This window comes from Eriocheir sinensis, chromosome 52 (genome assembly GCF_024679095.1).
Source record: "Eriocheir sinensis breed Jianghai 21 chromosome 52, ASM2467909v1, whole genome shotgun sequence".
Lineage (NCBI taxonomy): Eukaryota > Metazoa > Arthropoda > Malacostraca > Decapoda > Varunidae > Eriocheir > Eriocheir sinensis.
Genome location: NC_066560.1, coordinates 6,747,543 through 6,773,050, shown reverse-complemented (window position 1 = coordinate 6,773,050; position 25,508 = coordinate 6,747,543). Strand labels below are relative to the sequence as shown.

Genomic DNA, 25,508 nt, shown 5'->3' with positions numbered 1-25,508 from the left:
CGTCCTGCAGATATTAAACAACAGCGTCAAGGTGATGCACAACAGGCAGCTGGACGTCGCGGTGCCCTACAGGTCCACGGAGAGGCTGGCGCGCTTGCTCCAATCAGGGTCCAATGGCCCCACGCGGAGTAGTACCTGCATGCAAGCGCCGCGGCGGGTGTGGGAGGTGCAGGGGCAGGTGGCAGGTTAGGTCAAGGAGGCGCGGGGGCTTGTGAGGGTGTTGATGCGCAAGGCCAGTTACACCGCGGGCTACTTGTGCCCAGACTAGATGTTTGACATGCTCAGCAGGTTCATGACGCGGGACACCTTCCTGTAGGGGAGCCGGCGGTGGGGCGTTGTGGAGTCCGGCGGCCGTCACATCGGTGTTTGTGTGACAACGCTGGGAATGACGAGTCGCCGCCAACATGTGGGTCGTGACGGCAATGCAGGAACAGTTTGGCATAGGGCAAAGTGAAAGGAAGTTTCTCGAAATGGCTAACTTTACCGCCTCGAAAGGACGTGGTCATTCGTCGGTCGTGTGGTGGTGGCGGCGGCGGGTGTCCCTGTCTGGCGGGGTCGCCCCCCTCCCCCCCAACACGTGGTCGGGTTTCCGCGGCTCGTTGCCAAACAAATTGTAATGAATTGTGTGTGTGCTGCAGAATGGGTGTCAGTTTGCGTTTTTTTTCCGTTTTGAGACTGTCGTCACCAGACCACGTGTCAGGCGTGATGCTTCTTCAATGACGCAACCTGAAAACCTTTTGGCAGCCCCGGCGAGTGTCTGTGGTGACAATGGCCGTGCTTCGTGCTGGGATCGCCGGACGAACATGCTGAACACGTGCCTCCAGGGACTGAGGTGACCACCAGCATACAGATGACACCAGCAACACCATTTTTCTTCAGTCTCTTTACGGGCTCAGGCCAGTGACGACAGCATGTTACATCACCAGAGTGCCGGATGGCTCTTGCAACTTGCCGGGGAGGGCTAGGAGGGGCACAAAAGATGTTAACTTTTCCTTCTAGTGCTTGGGCGTTTCCACTTTAGACCATCGCACACTTGGGAAAGGTGGTGTTGGTTTAAGCGTGAGTGATTGGGGCAGCAGGTAGTAGGTCAGCCCCATGCACCTGCTTACTAAACACGTCTATAGGTGCCGCCGCCTCGCCACCTCACGGCTATAGATAAACAGGCCCTCGCCGCGCCACACAAGGCCGTCTGCCTGTGCATGAAATACCTTCTTCATGCCAGTGATCTGTCACACCCACGGGATTTCACATTGGCTGGGCAGAGGTGGTGGAGGACTTTAAATCAGATTTCGTTATGTACTAAATACGTCACGAGGTGTGTCCCCCGTCCCCTGCCCGCCATGCAGTGCACAGCGGGACCCTGCAGACAGTTATACGTCCTCAAGTGGTGCTTCTTCAGGCAGGCCACGGATGCCACAACACCAGGTGCCCAGCAATCACTGGCATGGGCCGTGGCTTGCAATGCTTTGGACTGAGCACGCGCTACAGGTGGCCGGCGGGACGTGCGCGGCGGGGCAAGATGATGCGGGGCGGGGCGAGGGGAAAGAAATTGGCAGGGCGCCCCAGCGGAGGTGGCGAGGGCAGTGCACAGTCGTATGCTGCCCACAGTGCTACCCCGTGCAGCCACCAACCCGCACCTCCACCTCAGCTCTCGTCGTCACTTGGCACCTTCTCGTACAGACACACTCGCTACTTCTACTGCCCCGCCCCTAACGCCCCTGCCGCGCCCCGCCCCTGCCTGCACCGCGGCCGCGCTCCGTTCTGCCCCTGAGGGTGACCCCTGCCCCGGAACGTTTCCCTCCTGACTCGCGCCCCTCGCCAGGATGTCTGACCCTCGCTCCAACATCCGCCACCACCCGCTGGTGCAGGAGGACTCCCCGTTGCCAGGGCTCTCCCCCGTGGACTCCCCCATCGGCGGGTCGCCCCTGCACGGCATGTCCCCGGAACGCCTGCTGCCGGAGATGGACATGGAGGTGTTCAGCAGCCCCCACGACCCCGCCCTCAACCTGCTGGAGGTGCCCGACACCAACTGGACACGCAGCTCGGGCTCCGCCGGCTCGGGCTCCTCCTCCCTCGCCTCCTCCACCGCCAACCTCTACGAGACCGGCAAACCGTCTGGCCTCTCCGGCATGGTAAGTGTACTTAAACACACACACACACACACACACACACACATACACACACACAGAGGGTCGGGACAATCTGGGTTCCTTACTTCAGCCGGCGAGTGAGGACGCATGCGCATATTTGTGCCTAAGGTGAGAGCCAAGAATGACGACAGCACGTTCACGTACGGTGACGTGCACACGAAATATGTGACTGTGTGTGTGTGTGTGTGTGTGTGAGCCCCCAGAGTGCGTCCTTTCCCATCAATCACTCCGGCAGTTACTCGTGTCGTCGCGCCTTGGCACTAGCTGGAGGCTACTGCATGTATCCCTCTGAGCGGGGCGGTGGGAGAGGGGGGGCAGCCCTGTCTGGGGGAGGGGGGGGACAAGTTTAAGGTTTACCCTTTCCCCTCACCTTTACCACCCACGCCAGAGAGAGAGAGAGAGAGAGAGAGAGAGAGATTCTGATATGACTCGTGACTCAAGAATATCTCTGGAGGGCATACCAGCCACGGGTGCGGGTTGCCTTCTTTCCGGAGCGTTGGGGGGAGGGGGGGGGTCGGTCTTGCAGCAGGGGCAGGGGGTAGCAGATTAACATATACTTCACTGTGCTGGCGCAATGACGTGACGCCCGGCCAGCTTTGTTACTTTATCACCGGGCAGCTATTTCGCCTAACACTCCCCCGAGGAAGCCTTACACATTGACCTTGTTCGATACAGAGGGGGAAGATGTCCAAAGTTTTTTTCTTTTCTTTTTGCATGTATGGAGAGAGAGAGAGAGAGAGAGAGAGAGAGAGAGAGAGAGAGAGAGAGAGAGAGAGAGGTTGGGCGTTCTGTATCGTCTTCGCCAGCTCTTTTTTAGAAGCGAATAGTGGGGTTTTTTATTATTGTTTCCTTTTTTTGTGCCCTTGAGCTGTCTCCTTTGTTGTAAAAAAAAATCAAATTGTGAGAAAATGACGAACTTAAAATATACATCATCTAAATCACATATTGTATGGTGGTGTAAATAGAAAAAAGACATCAATTCAGGGACATTTGAATGGGTGTAAATTACTGCCGTTGATATTTTTATAGAAGAGGGAAAAAAATCCTCCGTGCAAAACCCCGGAGAAGCATTACTTGTTAGGCTCGTGGCCCGGGTAAACACGCGGGTTGTGCACTGCGTGTTCTGCAGTGCTCCGAGGGGTGGAAAGTCACCCTTCCTGCGTACCCAACAACCTCCTCGCCTCCTCCAACGCACAGGAAACTTGGCCTGACGTGTTGCCTCGCCGGAAATTAAATGGCGGTGGAAAACAGCGCTTCGAGAGTCCCGAGGGAGTGTTGAGGCCTTGTGTAAGTGGGCGGCGGCTGCACCTGCTCGCGGGAAACGGTAAGCATGGGTATTTTTAGGCCAGGCTGAGGCATACTGCACCCGTGTGTGTCTCTGGCGCGGCCCCTGGCTCTCATCGGGGCTATTTATCACTTGTATTGCAGGCAGCTGGGATGTGTGTGCTGTTATGTTGCAAGTCTTTACTTCGGCAATGGTTTAGTTTACCTCCGCCGCTCTTGTGTTGCGCCATTGAGTTACTATTTTAATGCGCTTAGTTCCTGTTCGCCAACGTCTCTTAGGGAAGGGAGGTTAACTTGCTGTGATGTGTGTGCTGTTATGTTGCAAGTATTTATGTCGGTAATTGCATAGTTTACTTCCGCCACTCTTGTGTTGCGCCATTGAGTTACTATTTTAATGCGCTTAGGGAAGGGAGGTTAACTTGTTGTGATGTTTGTAGCTGTTATGTTGCAAGTATATGTCGGTAATTGTCTAGTTTACCTCCGCCGTTGGGTTACTATTTTAATGCGGTTGGTTACTGTTCGCCAACGTCTCTTAGGGAAAGGAAGTTAACCAGCTATGATGTTTGTAGCTGTTATGTTGCAAGTATATGTCGGTAATTGTCTAGTTTACCTCCGCCACTCTTGTGTTGCGCCGTTGGGTCACTATTTTAATGCGCTTAGTTACTGTTCGCCAACGTCTCTTAGGGAAAGGAAGTTAACCAGCTATGATGTTTGTAGCAGTTATGTTGCTGTCACAAGGGGTGTATTTTTCCTCTCGGGCTCTTCCCTTTCTTCACCCCGGAGCTCGCAGTCTCATCGCCCATCGACTTAGAAGAAATCGTGAGGCCAGCGTGAAAAAAATACACCCCTTGTGACATAAATACGCCTGTCCGCTTGTCAAAACCCCGTCGTACGTGCTAGAAATGTTGTAATTACCACCACACCGTGCCCTAAACCCGCACCCGCTAGTAGCCGCTATTCTTAAGATCCGCCACTCTTGTCTCAGTGTTTGGGCCGATCGGTCGTTATTTTCACGGCGATTGGCTACTATTTGCTGACATCTCTAAAGGAAGGGAAGTTAAATAGCTGGGATGTTTGTACTGTTATGTTGCAAGTATTTATGTCGGTAATTGTTTAGTTTACCTCCGCCACTCTAGTCTCAGTGTTGCGCCGATAGGTTGCTGTTTTAGCGGCGGTTGGTTACTGTTCGCTAACATCCCTTGGGGAAGGGGAGTATTTACTGAAAACTGATGATTTCTGGGGTAAAAAAAAACTCAGATTCATTCAAAACACATCAAAACCTATCAGAGAGAGAGAGAGAGAGAGAGAGAGAGAGAGAGAGTTTCGTCCCAAACCAGAAAGCAATATTACCAACCAAACCAATTTTACCGGTTATTATTTTAACAGAGCTTGGTTATGGTTGCTATCTGTTAGGGCAAGGCTATGGTGAAGGACTGTTAGTTTATGGCTAGTTCTTAAATCAAGCAGCGACATGATATATATTATTTTAGTGGTAAGTGTTGCAGAGCTAAATTAATAAAAGAGGGAGTTTGTTTGAAGTGGGGGAGGGGGGGGGGGTGATAGTTCAACGTAGCTACTTTAGACAGGGTTAATTTAGCGAATAAAGATCATTTACTAATTATGCCGAAGCTCTTTACCACTTCTAGCAGGACCGTATCTAAAAATAATTATTGACATGAGAGAGAGAGAGAGAGAGAGGGGGGGGGGGGGCGGTAATTGTTCAGCGCACTTTAGAATGTTAATAATTGACTTGAGAGAGAGGACGGTAATAGTCAGTCGTACTTCAGAGTGTTAATTAAACGAACAAAGATCATTTACTAATTATGTATACTAAAGCTATATGATACTTCTAACACGACCGTATCTAGAGACTGATTTAGGAGAGAGAAAGGGAGTGGGGGGGAATAGATAAGCATACTTAGAGTGTAAATTAATATGAATAAAGATACCTCACTAATTATGCCAAAGCTATAACCAAACCATCTCTAGCAGGGCTGTATCTGGAAATGATTATAATTATTGATTTAGGAGGGAGAAGGAGGGGGGGTAGTACTAATTAAGGGTACATTAGATAGTTAAGCGAATAAGATTACTTACTAATTATCCCAAAGATATAGCTTAACCATCTCTAACAGGGCTATATCTAGAAATAACTATTGCCTGAAGAGAGAAGGGGGGTAATACTAATCAAGGGTACATTATATAGTTAAGCGAGTGATCACTTACTATATAATTAGGCTAAGGGTCCATATTATTAAACGTATGCGGTCCCTAATACTACTATCATCCAAGGGCGAAGAGAAGGTTAACCGGGTTTTCATGGATAATTCTCCCGCTCAAGATGCAGAGACCGTATAAAACTATCATTAGGATCACAAAACAGTCCTTGATGTGTGATGATGTATAAATGGTGCATGGTGTATGATGATGATGGTGATGATGATGACGACGAAAGCACAAACACAAACAAACGCACCTGACTTGACACCGTGCTCAGGTATATAGCATGTCCTTGATCGGCGCGCGACAGGTGTGTGCGAGTATGTGTGTGTGTGTGTGTGTGTGTGTGTGTGTGTGTGTGTGTGAGAGAGGTTTCCGGGCAGATCCTCCCTTGGCGGGGCTTCATCAGTCTTTCTTCCGTGATTGTGTGTGTGTGTGTGTGTGTGTGTGTGTGTGTGTGTGTGTGTGTAAAAGAAGAAAAATAGGCCTCGTTTTTATTATTATTAGCCTCAGTACGAGAATAGATGATGATGAAAATAATGATAATGATGAAGGTGATGAAGGTTTTTCTACACGAGTGATGCATTTAATATAGAGATAAACGCGCCCATACATGAATACGTTGAAGCATACATACATACATACATACATAGTGAGTTTCGATCTACATGTTGACGGTATATTGCTGTTTTATATTCCTAATGTTTATTTATTTTCCTGAAGAGAATGGACGTAGAGAACTGACACACACACACACACACACACACACGGAAGAGAGAGAGAGAGAGAGAGAGAGAAGAGGGGAGAGAAATCATGTTGAGGGGGTCAGCGCTTCTTCCAATCCCCCCCTCCCCCACGCCCTTCCCTTCGTCCTTGCCTCTGAGTTGACAAAGCTTTGGCATAATGGAATAACACGGGCGGGTAGTGTGGCTTCGTGTGTGTGTGTGTGTGTGTGTGTGTGTGTGTGTGTGTGTGCGCGCCTTTGTATCCTAGGCAACGACGATCATGTCCATTTTTTTGTTGTTGTTCGTCATTGAAACTACGTCTTTTTTTTTTTTTTTTATCATTGTTGCTGTCTGTTATTGTTGTTGTTGTTGCTGTGCTTGCTTGCTTGTGGAAGGATGTTTGCGTGTCATGGCGTGGAGAGAAGACAACGAAACGCCTCTATTTTTATTTTTCATTCCGTCACTTTATCGACTCTCCACTGCTCATGGGAAGAGAGGAGTGACTGAAGGACGAGGACTGGGGAAGATGAATGTATAAGAAAAAAAAAAAAAGGAAATAAATGGAGGAGGAGGAGGAGGAGGAGAAAGAGAAGAAAAAGATGTCCAGAAAAAATACAGGGAGGAGTGTGGCAAACCAATGAGGTGAAAAAGAAGAGGATGTAAAGAGAATGAGGATGAATAATGAGCAGAAAGGAAAGAATGAGGGAGAGGAACTAGATGAGGGAGTGGACTGTGTTGGCTTTGTTATGGTGGAGTCCTGTCACGAGAGGAGGAGGCGGAGGAGGACAAATGGGTGACCTGTGGAGGCAAACGTTGTCCGTCGCGTCGTCTGTGAAGGTCACGCGAAGGATGTACGACCTTGCCTTCACCTTCAGCGCTCCGGGAGCACATACGCACACAGACACGCACACGCTTACGCTTACATTGGCTCTTCTATGTGTCCGTAACTCGTTGCTTTGGGTCCTTGCGTGCACGACTGTCCGTGTGTATGATCATTTGCGTGCCCACGAGGGCGGTGACGCACGTCGGGCGTGTGACCGCTGTCTAGGTCACGTATTTCATCAGGCCGCTCACGACGCTCCACGTGGGCGGGCAGGCTGCAGGGTGTCGCCAGCGTGAGTGCGGCGACCCCCTCCCTATCCCACCGCGCCCCCCGTGCCTTGGCCGGCGTGGCATGGGCGGCGGTGGGCGGCGTGGCGGCCCCCCGGGTGTGGCGGGCTTGGCGGGGGTCGCCGGGTGAGTCGCGACGAAGTATTGCGGCGGGTGAGCGGCAGCCACACCTCTGGCGGGCCGCGGTCTCATTGGTCGCTTCCAGGGGCGGGACACTTGCGTCAGCCGGCACTCCAGCGTTCAAAATGTGGCACGTAGGACCCCCCGGGATAATGTGACCCCGCGGCGCGTGCTGGCGGAGGCGGCGGCGGTGCGGGGGCGTCGGTGGGCGGCCCTACGACGGCAGGGGTCAGGAGGCGTCTGGGGCTGCCCCGTGACGAAATTCTGGACGCGTCGTTTTGGCGCCAAAAATTTACTGTGTTGCGTCATCATGTGTGTAGCTGGAAGGCCCACCACTCATCCTCCACTCCGCCCCCCTACCCCCCGCCACCCCCACGCCTGGCCGGACCCCAGCATCCCTGCCCCAGGGCGAGGCCTCCTATCCTGTGACCGGTCATACCACCGCCCAACTTTAGGCAATGTGAAAAAACAGTATGTAACATATTTTTGGCTGTCCCTGGTGCCGGCGGCCCCCCAGCGGCGACGCCTCCACCTCACGACTTGTCGCGGCCCGGCCCGGCAGCGTGCCCTGCGGCGGCCAGGTGTCAGCGGCCCGGCTGATGAATGGCTCGTGAAAAAAACTCAACGAAACATCGCACTTGAGGCGCCCGACGTGAGCGGGGGAGTACCTGCCTCCGCGCATGGCAGCTCGGCGGCGACGGCGGATCAATAAAGGCTCTACTTAACCCCACGAGGCAGCCCGCGTTCCGGAGTGTGTTCCTCGCCGCCCCAGTGGTCACCCTCGCGCCCGTATCACGCCGCCGCCGCCGCTCGACTCGTCCGCGTGACTTCCACCTCTAACTGTGCCGCCCCGCCCCGCCCCGCAATCCAGCCGTCGCCCCGTGAGTTTAGTGTCCGCCCAAGGCTCCCACAGCCGTCGCCACAGCCATGACTGACGAGGGGCCCGCCGCGCCCGAACCCAAGACCTCACCGACGAAGGAGAAGGAGGCAAGTGCCGAGAACGGCGCCCCCACGGCCACACCTAAACCGGCAGAGGCCCCGCCACCCGCCGCGGACCAGCAGCAGAAGCAGCAGCCGGAACAACAACAAAAACAACAATCACCACCACCACAACAGCAGCAGCAGCAGCAGCAGCAGGAGCAGAAACAAGAGGAGAAGCAGGATAATGATAAACTGCAGCAGCCTGAACAGACGAAGGAGGCCCAGCAGAAGGAGACCGAGGCCGCCAAGCCGGCCGGAGACGCAGCAGCAGTAGGTATCCCGTCACGCTGGTGCTGCATGCCAGGTCACGCATCTCCCCCTCCACCCCCCCCCCCCACCCCCGGCGCCGCGCATGGTGGGCGAAAGCCCGGCCCATTCATGCTGAAGGGCGGTGAATGGCGCAGCACGTGTGTACCAAGTGCCGCGGGATGCCTGCTGGAGGGCACTCCCTTAGCACAGTGCCGGGAACCACCGTACCCAACCCTGCTGTGACACGCTGACACACACACACACACACACACACACACACACACACACACACACACACACACACACACACCTGCCTTCAACTGATTAGGCAATAACGAAAAGGTTGTGCAGTGCAAGGTATACCTGTTGATGGAAGACGCGCGTGCGCGCGTGTGTGTGTGTGTGTGTGTGTGTGTTTGTTTGTTTGTTTGTTTCACCACGGCCTGATCACGAGTTGGACTCGCAATCATCAGCAAGTACCCACCCGATTAGAGCAAGGATCATTAGTCGATCTCTGGGTACTGCCAGGACCTTCACACACCACACACTCCGTCCCCTTCCTCAAGAGGGGACAGTAACTGCTCCTCGGCAGTGGAAAAATCCCGCCCTGAGCGGGGCTGGAACCTCCGTCTGTCAGGTCGTGAAGCCGGGCAGCACAAAGCACTACCACTGAGCTACCGGAACGGTGTGTGTGTGTGTGTGTGTGTGCGTGTGCGTGTGTGTGTGTGTGTGTGTGTGTGAGAGAGAGAGAGCGAGAGCGCGATAGAGAGAGAGATTTTAAAGGCGTTACTAGGACACACACACACACATACACACACACACACACACACACGGCCGCCTAGTCAGACATCGATCCGTTGTATCGATTTTTCACTCTATGTACCGTGCCTTCGTCCAACCCCCCTTGTGACCTGGATGTATCTCTCTCTCTCTCTCTCTCTCTCTCTCTCTCTCTCTCTCTCTCTCTCTCTCTCTCTCTCTCTCTCTCTCTCTCTCTCTCTCTCTCTCTCTCTCTCTCTCTCTCTCTCTCTCTGATTTTCTTCCTTTTTCTTATTGGCTTTCACTTTATTATTTCCTCTTTCTCTCCATCTTCTTTTATTTCCTCTTTCTCTCCATCTTCTTTTATTTCCTCTTTCTCTCCATCTTCTTTTATTTCCATTTCTTCTCCTCTTCCTCTCTTTCATTGTGTTCTGCGTCTTTCTCTTCTTCGTAACATAATTTTCCTTTTATTTCATTATTTTTCATCATGACCTTGTGTTGCCTTCATTTTACCCTTCTCCTCCTCCTCCTCCTCCTCCTCCTCCTCCTGAAATCACTTTGAAGGTTACATGCTATTAGTGTAATTAGAGGTAAGCTCAAGTACATTTTCTTTATCAATCTCATGAGAGAGAGAGAGAGAGAGAGAGAGAGAGAGAGAGAGAGAGAGTGTAATTATGTTTCTTTCATGGTAATTATGCTCTTTGTAACTATTATCATCATCATCATCATCATCACTTTCTTCACCATCATTCGTACCCATCACATCACTATCCTTATTTTCATCATCTTCATTTTTATAAGAATCCAACAAATATTACTCCTCGTCTTCCTCCTCATTCATATCATCATCATCATCATCATCATCATCATTATTCTCATTATCCTCGTCCTTCTCTTCCTCCGTCTTCTTCTCCTCTTCCTCTTCTTTTCCTCCTCTTCCATTTCCATTTTCTCTCACTCATGTTCACTTTCCTTTCTGCTTCTTACTTTATTGCTTCCTCTCTCTTTCTCCTCTTCTCTTCCTTTCTTCTCCTTTCTCTTTCTTCCTTTCTTTTCATTTGCCTCATTATCTCTCCATTCATTTTCTCTTTTTCCTCGTTTTTATTCCTATCTTCCTTATCTAACTTTTTCACTTCCGTTTTTCTTCTTATTATCATTGTTTCCTTTCCTCTTCTTTCCTTCACTTTCTCTCCCTTTCTCTCTCATTCTCATTTTTTTTAATTTTCATTTCTTTCTGATGTTTCACTTATGTTCACTAACTTTTTTTTTTTTACTGTTCCCTCTCCTCGACTTTCTTCACCTTCTTTTCCTTTCTCTCTCTCTGTCTCTCTTTTCCCTCATTTTCATTTCTTTCTTTCTGATCTCACACTCACTTTCACTAACGATTTTTTTCTTTCTAATCTTCATTGTTCGCTCCCCTTCTCTCTCCTTCACCTTCTTTTCCTTTCTCTCTCTCTGTCTCTCTTTACCCTCATTTTCATTTCTTTCTTCCTGATCTCACACTCACTTTCACTATCGATTTTTTTCTTTCTCATCTTCATTCTTCGCTCCCCTTCTCTCTCCTTCACTTTCTTTTCCTTTCTCTCTCTCTTTCTCTCTTTACCCTCATTTTCATTTCTTTCTTTCTGATCTCACACTCACTTTCACTAACATTTTTTTTCTTTTTCATTTTCATTGTTCGCTCTGCTTCTCTCTCCTTCACCTTCTTTTCCTCTCTCTCTCTCTCTCTCTCTCTCTCTCTCTCTCTCTCTCTCTCTCTCTCTCTCTCTCTCTCTCTCTCTCTCTCTCTCTCTCTCTCTCTCTCTCTCTCTCTCTCTCTCTCTCTCTCTCTCTCTCTCTCTCTCTCTCTCTCTCTCTCTCTCTCTCTCTCTCTCTCTCTCTCTCTCTCTCTCTCTCTATCTCTCTCATTCTCTCTTTACCTCATTTTCATTTCTTTTTCCTGATCTCACACTCACTTTCACAACGCATTTCTTCTTTCCCACTTTCATTCTTCGCTCTCCTCTTTCTTTCACCTTCTTTTCCTCTCTCTCTGTCATTCCGCTTCCCCTTACCTCTTTATGTGCCTCCCTCCAGTCCCCTCTCCTTCCCTCCTCTTCTTCCTCTCTCCTTCCTTTCCTACCTTTCTTCTCTCCATCAGTCCTTCCTCCCAGCCTTACCTTCGTCCTCCCTCCTTTTCATCCTCTATTTCTCCCTTTCTTCTTTCTTTCTTACCCCCCTTTATCTGTCTCTTCTCAATATCACCTCCTTTTCTCTCTTTACCTGTCACTTTCCTATGGGTCATGTTCGTCACTTTCTTCCCTCATGTCACCCTCACTATCATTCTACGTCGCTGCCTCGGTTCATGTTCCTTTCTGCTTCACTTTCACGCAGCCAGGAGAGGAGGAGTCAAAATTCAAGGTAAGTCAATTATTCACTATGCATTCCAGGTGTGTGTGTGTGTGTGTGTGTGTGTGTGTGTGTGTGTGTGTGTGTGTGAAAAAGAAGTAAAGAAATTAGAGTTTAAGGAACAAAAAGAAAAAAAAAACGAGGAAAACGTAAAGTAGGGAATAGGATGGAAAAAAAACAATAAAAATCAAATATAAAAGAACGCAAGAAAAAAATAACAGGTTGATTAATGATATAAAAAAAGTATGTCGTATTTCTTTACCTGTGTGTGTGTGTGTGTGTGTGTGTGTGTGTGTGTGTGTGTGTTATTCATTTCCGTCTACCTGTGTCACCTGCTTCACTTACCTGGCAATATATGTGTTTACCTGTTAATTCACGAGTGTTATGTAATCAAGGGACAGGTATGCAATTACTAAAGGTGTGTGTCATTAGTGAAGGTTTATGTAATTAACTCTGGGATCTGCAGTTTTTTTTTTTCGTTTTTTCTTTCTTATGGTGGTATAGTGTGTGTGTGTGTGTGTGTGTGTGTGTGTGTGTGTGTGTGTTTGTGTGTGTTTGTTTGTGTGTTTTGGTCTGATTTTTCTCAACGGTGTTTTTTTTCTGCTTTTATTTTACATTTACGGAGAAAAAAATCTTCCTGAGAGAGAGAGAGAGAGAGAGAGAGAGAGAGAGAGAGAGAGAGAGAGTATGAGTGAGTGAATGAAATAAAAGAGAAAGAAAAAAGGAAAATTGAAAAAAAAACAGTAAGCTAAAATAATGATGTTACCGATGGTGAAGCTAAAGGCAATGTGGTGATGATGGTGATGATTGTGGTGGTGATGATTGTGGTGGTGGTGACGGTGGTGGTGGTGGTGGTGATGGTGGTGGTGGTGGTGACGGTGGTAGTGGTGGTGGTGGTGATGGTGGTGGTGGTGGTGACGGTGGTAGTGGTGGTGGTGGTGATGGTGGTGGTGGTGGTGGTGATGGTGGTGGTGGTGATGATTTCGTCGTAATAAAGTTGTTGCTGAGAAAACATCCTGATAAACACACACACACACACACACACACACACACACACACACACACACACACACGCTAAAACTGTTGATCATATACAATTATTATTAGAATCTCTCCACCTCCTGCTTCTTCTCCTCCTCTTCTTCCTCCTCTTCCTCTTCCCTTTCCCTTTCCTTCTCTTTCTTCTCCTCCTCCATTTCCTCCCGCTACTACTACTACTACTACTACTACTACTACTACTACTACTACTACTACTACTACTACTACTACTTCTACTACTACTACTACTACTACTACTACTACACACACACACACACACATACTTCCAGGTAGGACTAATCTCGTTACACAGGTATAAACACTTGAGTAGAGAGCTAGAGAAATAGAGATAGAGAGAGATAACAAGGGAAGGGAGACGAGATAACAGGGATGTGGCGCCCCCCCCCTGTGTGTGTGTGTGTGTGTGTGTGTGTGTGTGTGTGTGTGTGTGTGTGTGTGTGTGTACGTAAACATCTGGACATAATGTTGTTTTCTTTCTACACTTTTCTCCCTCCTCCTCCTCCTCCTCCTCCTCCTCCTCCTCCTCCTCCGTGAAGTAACGTGAAGAAGCATAATATTCTCCCCACGGTCATCTCCCGGACACGTGTCATCTCCCACCCTTACCTCCTCCCCATCCTCCCTTCCCTCTATCTCCCTTTCTTCCCCCTTATCTCCATTTTTACCTCCCTTTATTCTCTCTCCTTCCCTTCTTTTCCTCCTCTCGTCTTCCTTCCCTACCTTTCTTTTCTCCGTCAGTCCTTTCTCTCATCCTTTTCTTTCTCTTTTTCTCCTTCATTCCTTCCTTTCTTCTCTTTCTTTATCTCCCTTCCCCTACCTATCTCCTCCTCCCATTCTTACCTCCCTCTTATCTTTCCTCCATCCTTCCCTTCTTCCTCCTTTTCCTTCGTTTATCTAAAATCATGTGTGTTGTTCATCTCCTCCTCCTCCTCCACCTCCATATCCTCTCCTCCTTCTCCTCCCCAACCACGTCTCCTCTTCCTCCTCCTCCTCCTCTCATATCCTCTCCTCCCTCACCTCCTCTTGGTCCTGATAGGCGGAGATAAGAGCCAGGTGGAGGTGAGGTGGAGGTGGAAGGGTCCGAGCTCATCTGTACCACACTCGCATCTCAGGTGATTAGCGACGCGCACCTGTCCTAGTGTGGGTCCCGTGTGCCGTCACCTGTTAATTGCCCGGTTACCTGCTTGTTTAGGGGAGAGGGAGAGAGAGAGGGAAAGAGAGAGAGAGAGACACGTGTTTGGTTCGCTTTGGTTCGGTCTGATTTGGTTCTCCTTTTTCAAGTAATTTTAAAAGAGGACAGTCTTGGAGTACGTCAGAGAGAGAGAGTGAAAGTGAGAACGAGGAAGAGAGAAGTGGAGAGAGACAGAGACGAGAGTTCGGTTCGGTTCACTTCACTTCGGTTCTCCTCATCCACTTTTTTTGTGTGTGTGTATCTTCGTTTAAAAGTGAAAAATCAGTCTGCGCCTTTAAGATATCAGTTCCTTTACGAGAGAGGGAGAGAAAGAAAAGAAGAAAAAAGATAGAGATAGAGACGTGTTTTTGGTTCTTCCCTCCCCTCTTCCTCCCCTTCTTCCTCCCCGTCCTCTTCCTCTTACTTCTATTCCTCCTTCTGTTACTCCTCTTCCTCCCCCTCTTCTTCCTATTCCTCTCTCTAATACTCCTTTTCCTCCTATTCCTCCTGCTCCTCTTGACAGACAGACAGACAAACAGTTTAATGGATACGCTTTCCGAGAGCATAAAATTTGGTGATAAAGATCCATAAGCGTTTTGTTATCTCTGTTATCTCCTTTATATCTTTTTCTTCTCCCGTCATCTTCCTCCTCCTTCTCTGATCCTCGACGGCAGTGTGTGTGTGCGCGCGGGTGTGTGTGTGTGTACCTCAAGCTTTTAGTAATTGTTGGTCACTTGAGGTGCGCGGGGGCAGACCTAGTACTACTACGACTACGGCTACTACTACTACTACGCGTGTTAACCCGTTTCCGATCCTTCTGAGAGCGCTTCCAATCCTCCTCATCCTTGTCTCTCTCTCGTGCGTGTCTCGTCCCTCGCCCTCCGTTCCCGATCCTTCTGAGAGGCGCTTCCAATCCTCCTTCTCATCCTTGTCCCTCTCCCTCTCTCTCCCTCGCGTGTCTCGTCCTCTTCATCGTCCCTGGCGTTCGTAGTCGTCGTAATCATCGTCGCCATCATCAGCCATGGGACAAGACCAGTACTCCATCAGCCTCAAGGAGTTTTGGCAGGTAAAGACTCGCCTGGGGAAGTTTGGTAATGGATGTAGCGACTGTTTTGAGAGTATGTGTTGGGGATAGGGTACCCGGTGAAGTGAACATAAGAACATAAGAACGTAAGGAGTTGTAGGAGTTGTGAGTATAAGAAGTTGCCGATGTTATTAGGAAGGAAAGTGAGTTAGAGACATGTATTTTACCTGTTCACTAGGGAGATGGACGATAGGCAATGAAGAAACACAACCCCCCCCACGGTCATCTCCCGGGGACTTGTAATCTCCCATCCTTACCTCCTCCCCATCTCCCCTCCCTTTATCTCCCTTTCTTGCCCCTATCTCCATTTGTGCCTCCCTTTATTCTCTCTCCTTCCCTTCTTTTCCTCCTCTTGTCTTCCTCTCCTACCTTTCTTTTCTCCGTTAGTCCTTTCTCTCATCCTTACCTATCTTCTTCCTCCATTTCTTTCTCGCTTTCTCCTTCTTTCTTCCCTTCTTTTCCTCCTCTTGTCTTCCTTTCCTACCTTTCTTTTCTCCGTCAGTCCTTTCTCTCATCCTTACCTACTTTCTTCCTCCATTTCTCCCTCGCTTTCTCCTTCTTTCTTTCCTTTTCTCTCCTCTTCCCATTGTTACCTCCCTCTCATCTTTCCTCCATCCCTCCAGTTAGGTAAGAGAGTGAAGGAAGTTTTTTGCTTAAAGTGTAACAAAGGAAAGAACCAAATGGAGTTACCTGGAGAAGTGTACAAATAGAGGGAAGAAAACGAAGTGAAGTTAGGGAAGAAGTTCACGGAAGTTTATCCTTGAATAGCGAGAGTGTTAACAGGTAAAGGAGCCAATGAAGTTAACTGGTCCAGTGTATTTGTGGAGGAAAGACAAGCAGGTGAAGTTAGGGTAAGAAGTTGAAGGAAGTTTATGCCAAAAGTTTGTTAATAGAAAGACGCAAATCATCTTACCTGGGGAAGTGTATTTAGGGAGGAAAGGCACCCAGGTAAAGTTAGTAAGAAGCCCAAGTAAGTTTTTGCTTGAAGTCTATTAAAAGAACGGAGGAAAGGAAGTTACCTGAGCAAACAGCAATTAGCGAGCTTTTGTTTGTTTGTTTGTTTGTTCTTTGTCTTTTGTCTTTAAGAAGTTGAAGGAAGTTTTGGTTGAGTGTATTAAAAGCAAGAACCAAATGAAGTTACCTGGGGAAGTGTAAAATAGAGGAAAGATAATCAGGTGAAGTTATTTAAGAAGGTGAAGGAAGTTTTGGTTGAGTGTATTAAAAGCAAGAACCAAATGAAGTTACCTGGGGAAGTGTAAAATAGAGGAAAGATAATCAGGTGAAGTTATTTAAGAAGGTGAAGGAAGTTTTGGTTGAGTGTATTAAAAGCAAGAACCAAATGAAGTTACCTGGAGAAGTGTAAAATAGAGGAGAAACAAACAGGTGAAGTCAGGTAAGAAGTTAGGGGAAGTTCATGTTTGAAGTCTATTAGAAGAAAGAAGCTGATGAAGTTACCTGAGGAAGTGTATTTTGGGAGGAAAGACCAGCGGGTGGAGTCAGGTAAGAAGTTGAATGAAGTTTATGTTTGAAGTCTATTAAAAGAAAGAAGCTGATGAAGTTACCTGAGGAAGTGTATTTTGGGAGGAAAGACAAGCGGGTGGAGTCAGGTAAGAAGTTGAATGAAGTTGATGTTTGAAGTGTGTTTGAAGATAAGGGAAGGCAATGAGAATGAGGTTACCTGGGCAGTGTATGGGAACGGCACACCTGTTGGGGACGTGGCGGGCAGGTAAAGGTAGATGATGCGTGACTGGGAGACGCCTTTCGTAAATAACTTTCCCTTTCTTTTTTTCTCGTTTTTTTTTTCTTTTTTTCTCTTTCTTTTTTCTTGCTTTTTTGTTATTTCTCTCTCTCTCTCTCTCTCTCTCTCTCTCTCTCTCATTACAGCAGAGAGAGAGAGAGAGAGAGTAATTTACGTTCTTACGGTGTTCAGGTTAATTGAGTCCTTGGCAGATGTGATAACGTGTCCTAGAAAGCGTGTCACCTTCACTCTGATAAGAAGGGAAGGGAAGGGAAAGGAAGGGGCTGACCAGCAAAGATAGTGATGGAAATGGGGGCCGGGGAGGGGAGATAATGATAATACAAGGTGCTTTCAGTATTATGAAGAATGGATTGTTTTTGTTTTTAGTGTAAGATAAGGAAGTGGACGTTTTGTTAATATTACGAGAGAGAGAGAGAGAGAGAGAGAGAGAGAGAGAGATTACCCCTTCTTTGTACTTAATAGTGAATGGACAATTAGATGTTTGCAATGAATTATAAAGAAGAATTAATTTTTTTTGTAACATAAGGAAGTGGAAAGTTTGTTAGAAAAGTGTCGTGAAGGGAAATGACTTACTTCTTCTTTGCCTCTTATAAACAAAAATAAATAACGGTCTGTAATGGAATATATAGAAGAAGATTTTTTTTTTTTTTTTGTAACATAAGGAAATGGCATAAAAAGAAAAAGCAGAATGGGTCACTCTTCCTTCGGCAAATTCTCTATATTTTATCTAGCTCTCCTTTTCCTCAATCATCGTTGGTATGGGTCCAGTTATCGGCGTCCCCAGTCATCATGGGTGTGGGTCCAATGGTTTGCCTTGAGAGATAAGCGCACGGCGTTTTTTCCTTATATTACCTCGCCCTCCGTCCACTTATATTATGGCACCGTCTGTCTGGTCTACGTGACGCCTCAAGGACCATTCTTCAGAGTAATGCCACACGTGACTCTATCGTAATCGTAAGAGTCTGGTTGTTACATTATGCAATCTCTGTAGAAAAGTATAATACATGACTGATAGAAAATAGACAAACAGGGAATAGGGGAGTTAAGTGTGGATCAGTAGAAGTGCGTAAGAGTCTGGTTGTTACTTTATGCAATCTCTGTAGAAAAGTATAATACATGACTGATAGAAAATAGACAAACAGGGAATAGGGGAGTTAAGTGTGGATCAGTAGAAGTGGGTAAGAGTCTGAGTGTTACATTATGCAATCTCTGTAGAAAAGTATAATACATGACTGATAGAAAATAGACAAACAGGGAATAGGAGAGTTAAGTGTTATGCCCCAAGTGACTCTATAGTAATCTAGGTAAAGGATCTGTAGAAGTACGTAAGAGTCTGGCCCTTACATTATGCAATCTCTATAGTATAATACATGACTGACAGGAAAGAGAAAAACAGGGAATAGGAGAGTTAAGTGTTATGCCCCAAGTGACTCTATAGTAATCTAGGTAAAGGATCTGTAGAAGTACGTAAGAGTCTGAGTGTTACATTATGCAATCTCTGTAGAAAAGTATAATACATGACTGACAGGAAAGAGAAAAACAGGGAATAGGGGAGTTAAGTGTTATGTTTTCTCCTCACCTCATACATAAACTTCCTTCAACTTTTTACCTGATTCCACCTGGTTGTCTTTCCTCCCAAACTACACTTCCCCAGGTAACTTCATTCGCTTGGCCATATGATACGGTAGTACATAAGAGAATGGCTGTTACATAATACATAATCTATAGTAAAATATATAAACTGAATGATTTAAAAGAGAGAAATAGGGAATTGTAGTGTTTTCGTGGGTAATGATGTTAAAGTGACCGTTCATTACAGTAGTACATGAGAGATAGACCGTTAAATGCTTCAGACTATAAGGAAAACATGTTCTAGCTGAATGATTTATAAGCGAGAAATAGTAATGTTTTGAATAATTGTTGAGTAACGCTGCACGCGATCATTTAATAAAGAAACAGCACTACATAAGAGACTGTGGGTTGCATAGTTCAATTCATAAGAGATATATCATTAGTCAGTAATTTAAAAGTAAAGGCGGGCTTTTTTATTGTAGCGGGCTTTTTTATTGTAGCGGGATTTTTTATTGTAGCGGGCTTTTTTATTGTTTCCTTTTTTTTGTGCCCTTGTGCTGTCTCCTTTGCTGTAATAAAAAAATAAAGAATAATAATGTTGTGGGTAGATACTGGGGGAGTAATTTTGCAGTAATTTTGTGTAATCTTGCCACATAAGAGGTTTTCCTACGTAATTCAGTTTATATACGAAAATGTTTTGCCTGAGTTAGAAGAAAGAAATCGTGAATAGTAATGCTTTTTTAATAGACGGCCGTTGAGTAGTAAGATACCCAATCGTTTGATAAGGGAACAAGAATGCATAAGAAACTTGCTGCTAAATAATACAATCAACAGAAAAAAAATATCATAACTGAACGATTTAAAAGACTGGAATAATTGATAGCAATATGGCTTTTTAATAGACAGTCGTTGAGTGATGAAACCCGTAACCTTTTGATGAGGGAACAAGACTACATCAGAGACTTGCTGTTAAATAATACAACCTATGAAAAAAAAATATAAGTGGATGTTTTGATAGAATGAAAGTGAATATTAGTTTGTTATTGATAGATAGTCGTTGAGTGATGAAAGACGTTACCATTTGACAAGGGAACAAAATTACATGCATACGCTGTTAAATGATATAACCTATAGAAAAAAAAAACAGAAGTGAATGTTTTAAAAGAATGGAAAAGTGAATAGTTATATGTTTTTAATTCATAGTCGTAATAAAACCACTAGAAAAAAACACAAGTGAATGTTTTCAAAGAATGGAAAAGTGATTAGTAATATGTTTTTAATCCATAGTCGTTGAGTAATGAGCCCCGTAGCCATTTGACAACGGGGAAAACTACATAAGAGACTTGCTGTTAAATCTTACAGTCGATACAAAACATAACTAAATGATTTAAATTTTAGGAATAATAGACAGCAGTGTGTCCTTTTTTAGATAGTCACTGAGTAATAAAACACGTAACCATTAGATAAGGAAACATCAGCACATAAGAAACTTGCTGATAGATAATACGACCCATAGGAAAAAAAAGTACAAGTGAATGTTTTAAAAGAATGAAAAGTGAAAAGTAGTGTCCTTAAGTAGATAGCCGTTGAGTAATGAAGCAACCATAATAGATAAGGCCCTTCACATCAGAAACTTCCCCTCAGATAAATAAAAAAAATAATAGAACCCATATAAAAAGTTGGTCATCACGTACCTCAAACACTGGCACTCGGAGGGGCCACTCGATAAGGGCTGTCCACGTGGTCGCCTCTTGAGATAGGTGTAAAGGTTGAGATTATCGCTTCTTGGTAGTGAGATGGGCAACGTGGGGGAGCGAGGAGGTGGGTGATAAGGCTTCCAGGACTACCTTTAAGAGCATACTGTCCACGTGATTGTTTTGTAGCGGGGAAAGGTTGGGTTGATTATAGGCGAAGATGGAGTACGATTTTGTAGGGGATAAAAGTCGAGAGTATTATAGATGAAGAGTATTATAGACGAAGATGGAGTACGATTTTGTAGGGGATAAAAGTCGAGAGTATTATAGACGAAGATGAAGTACGATTTTGTTGGAAATAAAGGACGAGAGTATTATAGGCGAAGAGTATTATAGACGAAGATGAAGTACGATTTTGTAGGGGGTAAAAGTCGAGAGTATTATAGACGAAGATGGAGTACGATTTTGTAGGAGGTAAAAGTCGAGAGTATTATAGGCGAAGAGTATTATAGACGAAGATGGAGTACGATTTTGTAGGGAGTAAAGGTCGAGAGTATTATAGACGAAGATGGAGTACGATTTTGTAGGGAGTAAAGGTCGAAAGTATTATAGACGAGAGTATTATAGACGAAGATGGAGTACGATTTTGTAGGGAGTAAAGGTCGGGAGTATTATAGACGAGAGTATTATAGAAGAAGAGTATTATAGACGATGAAGTACGATTTTGTAGAGAGTAAAGGTCGAGATAATTATAGACAAAGATGAAGTAAGATTTTTGCCTTGTGTGTCTTGGGAAGGGATCGAATGGACCAAAGAGATGGGCGATAGGCTTCCAGGACAACCTTTGACGTGATTGGTCTTAGATATGAGGGCAATGAGTAAAGCTTATGAAGACGATTGAGGAAGAAGAATGATTATTACCTGTTTTGTGGAGGGATCGAGTTTGTGTGTGTGATAACCTTCCAGAATCACCTTTAAGAGCATACCTGTCCAGTGATTGATCTTAGATATGAGGGCAATGAGTAAAGCTTATGAAAACGATTGAGGAAGAAGAATGATTATTACCTGTTTTGTGGAGGGATTGAGTTTGTGTGTGTGATAACCTTCCAGAATCACCTTTAAGAGCATACCTGTCTACGTGATTGGGTTGAGAATTGACTAATGAGTGGAGGTTGAGGAGGAATAGTATTGTTTCTCGTGAGAAGTTTTTTTTTTATAGTGTATGAAACAGCTCAAGGGAAAAATAAAAAATAAAATAAAATAAAGAAAACATTATGAAAAAATAAAAGCCCGCCAATCACTGCTCCTGTAAAAAGAGTTAAGAGGAGTGGACACAATCAAATGTTAAAGTGATCATTCATGAGAGATAGACCGTTAAATAAGTCAGTCTATAGGAAAAAATGTTCTTGCTGAATGATGAAGATTGTGATATGATCGTCTGTCTCTTTTGGATAGAAATTGAATGGAGCGAAATGATGTTTGATAAGCTTTGAGAATTACCTTGAGGAGTATACCTGTCCACATGGTTATTCTGGGAGTTGACGGTAATAAATGAGAGTTTAGAAAATGATTGATTAAGTTGGAGTAAAATTATCACCTTCTGTGTATGTGTGTGTGAGGCGGGGGGGGGAGGGGGGGGGCAGTTGAATGGACCGAAATGATGATTGAGAAACATTTAGAAATACCTTTAAAAATACCTGTTCACGTGATTGTTCTGAGAGGTGATTGCAGTGAGGGAAGGTTAAGGAGACGGTTGATGAACAGGGAGTAAGATTAGTGATTTATGAAATGGACTGAATGAACCGCATTGATGTTTGATAAGCCTCCAGAATTACCTTTAAGAATATACCTGTTCACGTGATTGTTCTGAGAGGTGACTGTAGTGAGGGAAGGTTAAGGAGACGGTTGATGAACAGGGAGTAAGATTAGTGATTTATGAAATGGACTGAATGAACCGCATTGATGTTTGATAAGCCTCCAGAATGACCTTTAAAAACACCTGTTCACATGATTGTTCTGAGAGGTGGCAGCAGTGAGAGAAGATTAAGGAAGCGACTGATAATGATGAAGTAACATATCTTTTTTTTATTCGTAAAGGTATCGAGTGTATGTCAGATAAGCCTCCAGACTCACCTTCGAAAATACCTGTCCACGTGATCGGTCTGTGAGGTGAGGTAATGAATGTGAGGTAATGAATGTGAGATAATGAATGTGAGGTAATGAATGTGAGGTAATGAATGTGAGATAATGAATGTGAGGTAATGAATGTGAGGTCATGAATGTGAAGTAATGAATGAATGTTGAGATAATAGATAAATTTTGAGATTATCGCCCTGCATATTTTTTTTGGGGGTGAGGAGGGAGAAGGAATTAAATGGACTGAACAAGTGTGCTATTTCGCATATATACAAGTGCAGATCAGGTCCTTAAAACAGCCTCAGATCCACCTCCGAGACACACATCAATAGCTCACCACCACCATCACCACCACTACCACCACCATCACCACCACTACCACCACCATCTCCACCACTATCACCATCCCTACCACCATCACCACCATTACCACCACCATCACCACCACCGCTACCACTATCACCACCACCATCACCACCACCATCACCACCACCATCACCACCACCTCCACTACCACCACCTCACCACTCACTCACTGACTTAAATCGCCTTTGCAGATCTTCACCACTCTTAATAAGTATTCAGAATCACCTTTAAAAATACCTGTTCACGTGACTATACTGTGAGGTCCCGGTAATTAGGGGAGGCTTAGAAGATGATGGCTAAAGATAGAGTAATTAACCTTTATTATATCCTTGTGTTCTGTGAGGGAAGCGATTAAATAGATTATATAGACAAACTTTTTCGAGAGACCTACAACTTATCTCTACTTGGTCTTCATTATTACACCTACCATGATATTTTAACCACGTAATAAGTGTAAAAATGGGTGAGGAGAAGGGAGAAGGGAGGAGGACGGTGATATGAGGGGAAGCAGAGGGGTAGGTGCTAGTATAAGAGGGTGAGGGAAGAGGGGGATGGGTTGAAAGTGAGGGGAAGGAGGTGGGAGGTGAAGGGAAGATGGGGTTGATGGGAACTGGGTTGGATAATACTAAGGGGTGGAGATTGAGGGGAAGGGATCGTGAGTGAGTTTAAAGGGATCGGGTGAAGGGGTGAGGGGTGTGGGGTAAGGGGAAGACATGGGGGTGATAGCCATGAGGGGGAGAGGAAGGGGGGAGGAGGATGTATTACAGAAACAAGACAAACATGTTTATCGTTTAGTGTAGAATCGTGGCGGCGTGACGGGTTGGGTTACGTAGAAGAGGTTGCTGGGACACGCTCTTGGAGGAGGACGAGGAGGAGGAGGAGGACGAGGAGGAGGAGGAGGAGGAGGAAGATTTTGAAGAAGGAGGAAGTGAAGAGCAAAAGGACGATAAAAAGGGATGAAAATGAGAAGGATAACTAGGAGGGGGAAGAGGACAAGGAGGAGGAGGAGGACGAGGAGGAGGAGGAGGATTTTGAAGGAGGAGGAATTGAAGAGCAAAATGACAATAAAAAGGGATGAAAATGGGGAGAAGGATAACTAGGAGGAGGAGGAGGAGGAGAAGGAGAAGTTACGTGGAATTTGGTATTACTTAAACATTCTTGTCCGAACTATTTTGTGGAGTAAATCATTCAAGAGGAGGAGGAGAAGGAGAAGGAGGAAGAGGAGGAGGAGAAGGAAGAGGAGCTACGTGGTGTTAGTGATGACGCACACCGCAGTCATAACTCTTTTATAGACTAAATAACAAAAAGAAGAGGAAGAGGAGGAGGAGGAGGAGGAAGAGGAGGAGGAGGAAGCGGAGAGACATGAACGGAAAGAATGACGGAAATGAGAATAAGATGAAGAGGAAACGTAGATTTAGGCTCATAACCCGACCCAGAGAGAGAGAGAGAGAGAGAGAGAGAGAGAGAGAGAGAGGAAACGGATTGATAAAAGGGAGATAAACGAGAAAATAGTAACGAGCTAAAAGGAAAAAGTAAAGAGAGAGAGAGAGAGAGAGAGAGAGAGAGAGAGAGAGAGAGAGAGAGAGAGAGAGAGAGAGAGAGAGGACAGGTGTAACAGGTAACAGACATTTGCTAATCTAATATATATCAAGGTCACCCAGTTCAATAATTATCATGTATTATTTGAACGAGATAAGAGGTGGAGAAAAGGAAGGAAGGAAGGAAGGAGGGAAAGAGGAAGAAAAAGAGGAGAACGAGGAGGGGGGAGATATTTCTGGCATGAGGTAAGGAGTATAGAAAAAAGGGAGGAAAGTTGGAAGGGAGAGAGGGAGGAAGGGAGGGTAGACGGAAAGGAAACGAAGGAAAATGAATGAATGAAGGAAGGGAGGAAGTATAGGATAGAAAGAAAGAGAATAAGAGGAGGAGATAGTAATAGTAGTAATGAAATGGATTAAGGAAAGAAAGGAGAGAAGGTAGATGAAAACAAATTAATTAAGGATAAGGAAGAAGAAGAGGAGGAGGAGGAGGAGGAGGAGGAGTGAATCAGCCTTCGTAGAACAGACGGAGAGGCGACGCGACGTAGAGAGAGAGAGAGAGAGAGAGTGAGAGAGAGAGAGAGAATCGTATATGATCTGAAATTGCTCGAACCTCTTGCGAAAAGGTCTCTCTCTCTCTCTCTCTCTCTCTCTCTCTCTGGGTCCTGTGCGTGCCACTCCCCCGAAATAGATCACAGGCCTTTCCCAACTCCTCCTCCTCTTCCTCCTCTTCCTCCTCCTCTCCAACCCCAACCTCCTCCTCCCTCCCCTCCCCCCCTCCTCACAATATTACTACGTTCCTAACAAACTCTGAAAGGCAAACTCTATGACGTCATCGCTAATAATCATTCTCCTTCTCCTCTTTGTTGTTTTCATTATTGTGTTCATCGTTTGTTTATTCTTTTATATTCTTCTTTACTCCTACTCTCCCTCTTTTTTTTTTTCTTTTTTTTTTTTTTGTTATTTGCGTTTTTTTTAATTTTCCGTGTTCGTGTTGTTGATGTCGTCTATGCTTTATTTTTTTCCTTTTCTTGTCTTTTCCTCTTTTTTTTCTCCTTGTTTTCTTTTCATATTTTCTTGATTTACTTTTTCTTTCTTCATTTCTTTTTCTTCATCATCATCATTATCTTCTTCTTATTATTATTATTCTTA

The 25,508-nt window shown here is 45.7% G+C and overlaps 1 protein-coding gene across 2 annotated transcripts in view; it reads left to right on the top strand.

Annotated features, from left to right (window-relative positions):
- Positions 1-8,351: 8,351 nt before the first annotated feature.
- LOC126982990 (solute carrier family 2, facilitated glucose transporter member 1-like) overlaps positions 8,352-25,508 on the top strand; it is a 117,128-nt gene continuing 99,971 nt past the window's right edge. Inside the window, exons 1-2 of one of the 2 annotated variants that reach the window (XM_050835382.1) lie at positions 8,352-8,860; positions 11,969-11,995. In XM_050835382.1, coding sequence (XP_050691339.1) covers positions 8,537-8,860; positions 11,969-11,995 — 351 coding nt within the window. In that variant the 5' untranslated portion in view covers positions 8,352-8,536. Of the gene's footprint in view, positions 8,861-11,968; positions 11,996-14,730; positions 15,277-25,508 lie in introns of those variants that run through there. The other variant, XM_050835383.1, reaches the window with a different exon arrangement.